Source organism: Kryptolebias marmoratus, linkage group LG2 (assembly GCF_001649575.2).
Source record: "Kryptolebias marmoratus isolate JLee-2015 linkage group LG2, ASM164957v2, whole genome shotgun sequence".
NCBI classification, from domain to species: Eukaryota; Metazoa; Chordata; class Actinopteri; order Cyprinodontiformes; family Rivulidae; genus Kryptolebias; species Kryptolebias marmoratus.
Genome location: NC_051431.1, coordinates 35196708 through 35207458, shown reverse-complemented (window position 1 = coordinate 35207458; position 10751 = coordinate 35196708). Strand labels below are relative to the sequence as shown.

Sequence of the window (10751 nt, the reverse complement as noted above, 5' to 3'; positions counted from 1 at the left end):
AAAGGTGGTGAGTAGTGGTTTTGGCAGTGAGAGGTGGCAGGTGGGAGTCCGAAAAGTGGCTATCCGGACAGGGACTGGTGGGTTGTGTCCAGACAGTAAGAGACATTGTTTGCTGGTCCAGACAGTGACAGGCGGTTGTCTGGAAAGTGTTAGGCAGCCGGTGGCAGTCTGAACAGCGTGAGTTCCTGTTTTTGGCACAGAATATGTCACACTTCTGAGTGATCAAGGAAAATGCTGAAGAGACCATAATTTTTTTTTTCATTTCCCCTATAAACTACTGTGTTTCTCTTTATAGCTGTTGTTCTGCTCCTTTTAGCTTTCATGAAGCTATATTTTTGCTGTTTTCAACTACCATTTTGCTCTGTTTGACTTTCAGCTGCCATTTGGCTTCTTTTAGTTTTAAATTACCATTTTACTCCAGTTAGCTTTAGGCTACTCTTCTGCTCCTTTTTACCTTTTTAGCTATCATTTTGCTCCTTTCAGCTTCTGTTGTCTGAACAAACAACACAGCAAACTTAAGTATTCACAATTCATTTTTTCAGAAAATGCTAATTTTTCACATAGTCTTTCTGATTCCCTGTCCGGCTCCTTTGATTTTCTGTTACAAGTTATTTTGCTGATTTGTCAACTTTTTAAAAAAATCACATTTCAGTCTTTTCATTTAATAATCTCTAAAGAGTGGAACATCTTTGTTTAATGTGTTAACAGAGACAGGGATGATTTGTGGCAGGGATGTCATGCTGGTAATACAATGATAATCTTTTCCTGTTTGACCCATTCCCAGTAAAATGTACCAGCATGTCATGAAGGAGGTGCAAAAAGAACCCCCATTCAGTTTCTCCTCCTCAGCATGAAACATGAAACCTAGTCCACTTCAGCCAAATCTGTCTCATGGGTTTCCACTCCTTCCAGCCAGTGGTTCCAAATGTTTTGGGAATCAAACTGTTTTTTTGAAAACCCTCTGTCCCATCGTTTTAATATCCTTGCGATTTTTTTTTTTCTTCACATTAATAACTTTTCTCCTCCTGCATGTAGACTTTTAACAGTCCAAGAATTTATTTTGAAATCTCTTTTGAGAAAGCGCAAAGCTCTCAGCGGCATGGAGCTGACTGTGACTGTAAACTGAACTTTAAATAACACAGAATCTTCATTTTTGTCTTCCTTTACTACTTTTAAAAAGTGTCACTGGGATGTAAAACGAGCAGAAAGAAGAAGTAAAGTCAAGTGGGCTTGTTATCCAAGAAGGAATAGCATTTCGTCATTGAAGAGAAATTCCAGCCAGATTTGTGTTGAACATGAGTCTTGTTTTGATTTTACTGGGATTATTTTTGCTCTCTTCTCGAGTGGAGCTGGAGTTGCAAGAGGATGAAGAGGAGAAGAGCTCCTGTCACGGAGCTTTTGACTTGTATTTTGTGCTCGATAAGTAAGTGGAATCAGTTTGGCACCATCTCTGTTCATAAAGATATGAGAAGAATAGTTTTGTTTTAGTGCCCAAAAATGTCCAAAACACAAGAAAACAAGTTTTAAATTTGCATTCAAAATGAGGCTTTACTTATGGTGGGAACATGTTTGAAAAAAGTCACTTGTGTTTTAAAAAATGTTAGGCATATTTTCAAAGCATTTTGACAGATGTACAGCAAGACAGATACTGACTTTAGTGTTGTGACAACAGGTTCTTTTTAAGTTTTCAGCTTCCAAGTCATTCAAATTAATTTTTAAAAAAAGTAGGAAAAGGGTTTTAATGGCTAAAGCATAAGTTAAAAAACACCTCTCTATATGTACATGCGCTCCTATGCTGACATGAGTTAAGTTTGCTGAATAAGCAAAACAGAGCAGCAATGATCAGGAGGCAAGAGGAAAGGTTTTACTCTGTCCAAGTATTAAAAATTTACCGTTATTAGCACATTTGTCAATAAAATAATAAAGACCTCACATTTTTTGAAAGAATGCTTATCACCCACCACCTTTTCCTAAAAATGTTAATCAGTTGTTTTAGACTAACATCATGCTATGTTAAAAAGGGACAGAGTCGTAGTTTTTTGGTCAAACCTTGTAAATAACTTTATGTGTAACCTTGTATTATATTGTGATAACTATTAGTGCTCAGACTATGTTGAGGATGACTTTCAGCTACTACCGCACTGAATTTTAGCTCAATGTTTGTAAATTTGATTAAGATACAGACATATTTGCATTGAAGTTGATTACTTGTAGCAGCCTTCTTAAATTGAGTTGACTCCAAACTTTAATAAGTTGTAGATGTACACCTACAAATTACTTTCTCAGAGTTTCATTAATCTCCGTTCAGTGGTTTATGAGATATTTTGCTAACAGACAGTTTGCTCAAATAGTTAATGTCAAAGTTTTAAAAACAGGTTTTGTGTGATCAGTTAGTAATGACACTCAGCTGCCACAGTACCACATTTTTGCTCAAAATATGTTTAACAGGCTGGGTTATAGCTACGAGATAGAAAGTGATCTAAATCATTGAATTCAGGTGTTCCAATCTCTTAGCTCAAGAACAGTGCATAGAGAGCTTTTTGGAATGGGTTTTCATGGCCGAGCAGCTGCATCCAAGCTTTACATCACCAAGTGCAATCCTAAGCATCAGATGCAGTGTTATAAGGCATGCCACCACTGGACTCAAGTGCAGTGGAGACATGTTCTCTTGAATGATGAATCATGTTTCTCTGTCTGGCAATTCAATGGATGAGTCTTAGTTTGATGGTTGCCAGGAGAACAGTATTTGTCTGACTACATTGTGCCAAGTGTAATGTTTGGTGGAGGGGGATTATTGTGTGGGGTTGGTTTTTTTTTAAAGTTGGGCTTGGTCGGTTTTTTCCAGTGAAAGGAACTCTTAATGTTGAGCATACCAAGACATTTTGGACAATTACATTCTCCCAACTTTGTGGGAGCAGTTTGGGGATGGTATAAACCAAGGTCCATAAAGGCATGGATGAGCGAGTTTGATGTGAAAGAACCAGATTGGCCTGCATAAAGTCCTAAACTCAACTCAATAGAACACCTTCTGTCATGTTGGGTGGAGATGATGGAGACGAACCCTGTGCGCAGACTCAAACGAAAACAAAAAGCTGACGTGGCAGCAAACAGACAAGAACTAAAATAAAATACATGAACAGAACTCTGAAGACAGGAACACGGCGCAAAGTAACAACAAACAAACAAAAATCAAAGCTAACAACAAACAATGGACCAGCGAGGTGTGGGAAGAGTGACCGGGTTTTGAACACAGAGGATAACGAGGTAAGTGGGAACAGGTGGAATGATTACAGAGTCAGGACAGGTGTAGATTGGCGTGGCTGACAGGCGAGTGACTGGGGAAGAGTGAAATGAAACATGAACATGAGACAAACAAAAAGCAAATACAACCAAATAACAGAATAGAAACAAAACAAAAAACCAAAGAACTAAAATAAAAAATAAAACAAAAACAAAACCCAGAAAAAAGCCAAATCACCACACCTTCGAATTAGAACAGAGACTGAGCCAGGCCCTTTGGTCCAACATCCATGTCTGACCTCACAAATGTAAGAATGGTCAAACATGCCCATAAAACCACTCCTAAACCTTGTGGAAAGACTTCCCAGAAGAGCTGAAGAAGAGCTGCAAAGGGTGGGCCAACATCATATTGTATGCTATGGATTAAGAAGAGGATGTCACTCAAGTTCATATGCGTGTGAAGAAAGACAAGCGAATATTTTTTGGCAGTATAGTGTATTTTGGTGTTTGCATATGCCGCTTAGCTGTTGCAGCCATCTTGAATCAGGTTGACGCAAAGTTAGTCAGTTGTAGATGTACTTCCAGTGATTACTTTTTAAGAGTTTCATTCAAATCTGTCCAGTGGTTCATAAGACATTTTGCTAACAGACACACACACACAGACACATAATTGCCCTTTCACCTCCTTTGGTGGTGGGAGATAAAAAAGCTAAGTCTAAGAGACCAGATAGGCTTGTAGTTTATGCTGAAAGTTCCTTTTAGTTGAGTGACCGTTCTTTGTCCACTCTTATTTCTTCTCTTTGTTTCTGTGCCCACATTGGAAAAATGTTGTGGTTATATGACATCTTAGTGCTAGACTTCCTCAGTTGAAGGAAAAACTAATTGTCAGAAAAACTTCTGGAGTGCTTGTTATTTTCCATCTCTCTGTATTCTGACATTAACATTTGTCTTGCATCTCCTTTTATACATTCAGTTCAGAGAAATGTCTCCCGAAAAAAACAATCAAACACTGAATATCAAATTTGTTCAATAAAATAGCCTAAACGTTTATTATTTTTAGTTAATATGACTTGAAGTTTTAAATCACCCCACAGCAGTTAATAACTAAAAAAAAAAAAAATCTAAACAGTAAAAGCCAATACAAAATACTATAGAATTATTCTACTTTCAAATAGGCCTAGCGTGACCCTGAGGGAACATTTCTTGATGCTTTCCTGAAAGTGCTGCAGTTTTCATATATTTTTGGTTATTTTCTAAAGGTTTTTTAAACAGTATTTGCTGTGTAACCTTTTTAGAACTTTTAGGCAAAGTTTCCAGAAGGTTTTCTAATGAGTAATTGCACATTTCACATTGTAATCTTCAGGGTACCTTTCGGGAACATTCTTAAAAGGTTCCCTGAAAGCTAGTCTCAGAATTTAATGTTAAAAGATCCTTCAGAGAATGTTTCCTGATGATTGTCTTTTACAGAAATATACTTGTAATTGTAATCTCTTGTAAACCAGTTTTGATTAAAAACTTGGAATGCATATCTTCTGCCACCTTTTATGCCAGAGTTTAAAGCTAAGATCATCTTGAGGCAGAGACATCTGGCTGTAGATGTTTTGCTCGATTGTGATTAAAAACACTGATTATTTATGTATGCGTGGACTGATTGTTGTAGCTTGTCTTAACCTGTACTGCTGTCTGTCTTGCTGACAGCTTGTCTTGCTATTGAAAAAAGATTTTGAATCTCAATTACGTTTTTCTTTTTTTTTTTTTTGGGTTAAATAAAAATTAATAATCTGATGCTGAGAAATAATGGAGTTTTAGTTATTAGGGTTAAATTTTGAACATAATCCACATTGTTATCCACAATCTTGTGATATAAAGAGATCTGTTAGTATGTGTACGGAATGACTCTCAGCTACTACCACCCCAAATTTTAGCTCACTATCTGTGAAACTTACTGAGTTACAGCCATTTTGGGATTGACTAAGGTTAACCAGCTGTGCTGGCCACCTTGAACTGGATTACTATTTAAAGGACAATCACCTGTGGCAGCTATCTATAATTAGAATGACTTTAAAAGTTAATAAATTGTAGATGTGCATGATCTACATTAGTCTCTGAAAGTGAAATCTGTCCAGGTGTTCCTGAGATATTTTGGTAACTCTCAGATGGGGTGGAAATTGAGACAAACCCAATGCGCAGACTCATCACTTAGAGTTCCAAAAGAAATACTAATTTATTTACAAAAAAAAATTAAAAAGCACAATAACAAAAGCTGACATGGCAGCAAAAACTAAACTAAATACAAAACAAAAACTAAATCCAGAACCATAGCAAACACGAGAGGCTGCCATGAGGGGAAACCAGACAGTGCGTGAAGCAACAACAGACCAGGGAGTAAGTGGAGGAGATGACTGGGTTTTAAAGACAGAGGGTAAATAGGGGAAGTGGGCACATGTGAGTGATTACAACTTGGATCAGGTAAAGATGGGCGTGGCAGGTAAACAAGTGATAAACTGAGGAGAAGTGAATGATGACTGGAATACAGAAAACACAAGGAGCAAAAACTGAACAATGACAACACTAAACAGGCAGACTATCCCAAAGCAAAAGAAACAATAAACCCAATACAGAAGAAACTTAAAGAATAACCAAATCTTGACAGTAACAATCAGACAAACAAACACACAGACACAGGCAAAAACATTCCTGCTCATCCGCTAAAATGTAACAGCTAGGTTACACAAGCTTAGATCATAGACATATTATACTAGTAGACTAACAGTACCTATATTTTCTCATTGTTGGGAATTGAAGCCAGCAGGACCTGGTTTACAGAAGCTGCTATGATGTATTTTTGAAACCAGTCTTTGCCTTAGTGTAACTGAGATAAAAGCTAAATTAAGAATGAAACGTTTTAGAAGGGGGTCTGTATCAACTAAATATTGATCTGCCTGGTGGTCTATGTTTAAAAACTGAATTAGCAACACCAGATATTTTGCACACCACCACCCTTCCTTGGACGGTCTGAGCTATAAATAATAAAAAAGTCAACTGCTAAATCGTTGTCCAGAATAGATTTGGTTAGCCAGAGCTCAGAAATAATATTAACATCATCACCAATTGAATGAATCCATAACTGCAGCATGTATATTTTTGGTAGGAAGCTATAAACATTAATGTGTAAAAATATGTAACTGTGACATATTTCTAAAATCTGCTGAGATGCTGCATGAAGTGAAAGGATGAGGATTAGGCTGAAAGCCAGTCAACAATAAAAACCTTACAATCAAACATTTCTAGGTATTTTTAGTGGCAGAAACATATTTCTAGAATTAATATTGTAGCACCCATAGAAATTTTCTGGATAGACACATTAGAAGAATAACTGATATTGAAAACCCAAAAGCAATACAGTTGGCATGGACAAACATGTTTAGATGCAGTAACATGGGATTATCATCCAAAAAGTCCAAAACAGTTATTTTCCTCTGCAGATGTTGCAGGAATTGTTAATATCCATGGATGAACAATGTCCATATTCCCAACACCATGGCTACTGAGGCTCCAGAGGCTCCATGTTATAAAATGCAGAAAAGCATGAAGAGTGAAATGGTATCTTCGCCGAGATGTTTAATCACCCACTACTGCCTCAACCTAGGCATCCAAAACTAGGGCTGTTGATGATGTTAACAGTGCAGTTTGACTGCTGATGAACAGCAGATGAAACAGGTAGACTAACCTGGTGGCTGATGATGGAGTCTGGTCTTGGCTTGGTGGTTGGTGGAGGAGCCTGGGGTAAGTCTGAGCTTTGACCCGATGGCTAGCTGCTCAGCTTTTCTGCTGCTCAGCTCTGGTACCAATACATGATACTGCCCAGTACTTACATGGTACATACTTGGTGCTTACTTGGGTCGGTTGGATATTTTGCTAACAGACAGACAGAGTTGACTCCAAGGTTTTAAAAACAGATCTTGTGTGATCAGTTAGTGGTCTGGTTATGGATTAGGAATGACTCTCAGCCACTAACATATTAAGTTTTAGCGAAAATCTGTAAAACTGGTTAAATTATAGCCATTTTGATAAGATTATAAGATCACTTAGCTGTGGCAGCCATTTTGAATTGGTTTGACCCCAAACAATCAGTTGTAGAGCTACACCCTATGAATAATTTGGGTTTAATTACAATCTGTCCAGTTTTGCTAACACTACAGACAAACAGAAATGCAGGTGAAAACATTATTTCTGCTTCGGCCTCAGCAGGGGCATTAATGAAACAATAGCAGACAAACAATCCTACTATGTCCAAACCAGTCTCCTCAGAGGATTACAGCTCTCACAAAAAACAGCTGGATGTTTTCCTCTTCACATGCTACCATTCCTGCTGTCAACAGAGAAATTGGTGCAGGAGAAAAATTAAGCATCTTTTTATGCTAACAGTCTAACGGGACAACTTGCTTACTTTGATTATAAATAGGCATTTCATTCCACTCCACATCAGTTACTTAGAGTTAATGGCAGTTTGCATTACTGTTAAGAAGCACAGGAACCTACAAAATATTCAGTGTTTTAGTCCAGAAAAACATTAATCACTGGATGGTTCATAGCTGAATTTTTGCATTTCTACAGTGGTTTCTGCTGCAGTCAGGTCTTTTTTATTATGAATATTTATTTTAGTAAAAAAAAATGTTACACTATTTAATCATTATAGTGTAATCATCTGTTAATAATTAGAACAAAGGGCTGCCTATAATGCCACAAAAACAACAGAAACATTGCTTTCTTGTTTTAACAGGTTGATTTTACCATGAGATTATTATCATCCACCACTGAAAGTGTCCGTTTGGCAGGAGAGAGAGGTGAACCCAGAGCGCAGACTCATTTTCAAAAAAAGAAACTAATTTATTAAAAATAAACACAAAACAAAGGCTGATGTGGCAGCAAAACTAAACATAACCAAAATCCAAACACAAGCAAAACAGAAGGCAAGAAAAGAGTCAAACAAGACAGTGCATGAAGCGACAACGGACCAGCGACAAGTGGAGGACATGACCAGACAACACAAAAATGGCTATAATTCAGTAATATTTACAGTTACTGAGCTAAACCTATTATAGTGGCAGCTGAGAGTCATCCCCAACACATTCTGAATGTAAAATCTCACAGTACTGCATGAGATCACTCATAATGTTATTTTCAGCATTTAATTAAAATGGCTACAACACCATCATTTCTGAACAATAGATGATATAACTTTAAAACTCTGGTATGAAAATCAGCAGGTAATACACATTCCTTCGAGAAATGGGCTTTTAATTTGACCTGTTTTAAACGTATAATTTTGCATCAGCCCCACTCCTCGTCACACTACTGGAGTGATGCCAGGAATGAGGAAGATGGAAACAAGAGACTGAAGAGGGCAACGTTTCTGGAAAATGTGGTCTTAATTTGGAGAGGAAAATGTTGCACGCAGCACCTAGAAATGCCTGAGTTTGCGTTTCCTCTTTTAGGCTCAAAGAAAAAGAAAAAATAAGTTTGATACAGCTCAGCATTATGAGGAATTCTGCTCCTGTCTGGCTTGCTTTATTCACACAATTGTTTTCCTATTTTCCTATTCCTGTTTTTAGTTTATCAGTACATTATTTTGCAATCAACTATATCTATATACTTTGTGCTCTTTTAACCAATCATTTGTCACAACATTCAGTGTGCTATGACTTGTAGTATTTGTAACCTTTTTGTACTTTTTGAATTACATAACATTTTTTACAAATGTTACCTATAGAATACATACAGATCTCACTTCCTTCAAAAATATGGTTCTCTGAAATTTACTTCAGCATACTTTCTCTATTTTGCTTGATTTTTATTTTAGCTACCATCTTTCAAATTTTTGTTTTTAGTTACATTTTAGCAAACTTTGGTTTTAGCTACCATTTTTATTTACATTTAACTTTTGGCTACAATTTAGCTCACTTTAGCTTTTTACTACAGTTTTGCTGATTTTAGCTTGTAGCTACAGTTTTTTTAGTTTTATCTTTTAGCGACTATTTGCCTAGTTTTTTAGCATCTGCTTTGTTTGTTTTAGCTTTAACAACTCAGTTTCAGTTTTTTTCAAGAAATTGCAGCAGTCATACAGCACTCAGCAATCACACTGTAGAAAATGCTAATTTTTTCAGTCTAAAGTTCATTTTCAAACAATTTATGCCATTCAATCTGGCTTGTTTTACCTCATGAACCTTTCTTAGAATTAAATTCCAAGAAAGAAAAAACACAAAACACAGGACTGTTCCCCAGATGTGAAGAACTGTATTGGGTTTATGCTTTGAGCTAAACACTGACATATAGCACAAATAAAGAACTAGCTCTTTTATTCCATGATGTTAGATGTTATAAGTAGTAATCCTGTGTGCTTTGGCGCCCCTCTGAAGGGGGTGACTAACAGCATATGAACATGTGGCGTTCAAAGAAGAGAAGCTCATTAGAAACATGTCTCCAGTTATCCTGGAGTCATAACACAGGTCTGAGCTGGTTTATGGGACAAAGCCTGACCTCATCACCCTGCTTAGAGCCCTCAAAAGAGAGAGAGAGAGCAGTAGAGACGGGTTAAATACAGAGGTTAGAAACATGACTGACAGGAAGTCTAGAGAAGATACTGACCTTTGTTTATCTATACTTCTTACTACAAACATTTCTACATCATAACATTGAAAACAAATTGAGCTTAAAAAATTGTGCAAGGTTAATCTGCTATCACTAAGTCATTGTTATTACCCGCCCCCAAAGACGAAGGCAGAGCAATAATGTTTTTGCCCATGACGATGTGTGTCTCTGTGTGTGTGTGTATCATTTGCAAAATATCTCATTAAGCATTGAACAGATTTTAATGAACAATCGTGTCAGTCATGTAGATGTCAACCTAATGAATAATCATTTGGTTGACATCTACAACTGAATAACCTTTAGACTTTACCCAATTTAATTTGGCTACCACAGAAAAGCGCTCTTAGTGAACACAAAATGGTTATAATTTAGCCAGTTCTGTAGATATTGAGCTAGAGCTTGATGTGGTAGTAGCTGAGACTGATCCCTAACCCAAGATCTGTGTTTAAAACCTTGCCATTAACTAATGTAATCAACTCTAGCTATCCGATACCAAAATATCTTATGAACCACTTTGTGAATCTAAATAAAATTCTCAGAAAGTAATCACTGGATGTACATCATCAACTCATTAACTTTTGGTCCAAACCCAATTCAAGAATATCATCATAGGTACTGTTGAGGTAAGGATTTTCACCTGCATTCCTCCTCCTTCACCTCACCCGAGTTGGTTGATGGAAAGAGACCGGAAGGAGACAATACCTTAAATTAAATATTTATTTTACCAAAAGCAGAGAGAAAACACCGGTTATTACAAAGATAAAACCAAATGCATTTGGGAGACAATCCTCAAATAAAATGTGGGAAAACACATCACCTCAAAGTGTCAGCAAAGTGCCCCAAAGATTGTCTGAGGAAAC

At 36.9% G+C, this 10751-nt stretch overlaps 1 protein-coding gene across 1 annotated transcript in view; it reads left to right on the top strand.

The window, feature by feature from the left end:
* The first annotated feature begins 518 nt into the window (after positions 1 to 518).
* The window catches only part of antxr1c (ANTXR cell adhesion molecule 1c), a 109158-nt gene continuing 98925 nt past the window's right edge, over positions 519 to 10751 (top strand). The window contains exon 1 of the mRNA XM_017433646.2: positions 519 to 1423. Within this exon, the coding sequence (XP_017289135.1) occupies positions 1296 to 1423 (128 nt within the window). The 5' untranslated portion in view covers positions 519 to 1295. The remainder of the gene's footprint in view (positions 1424 to 10751) is intronic.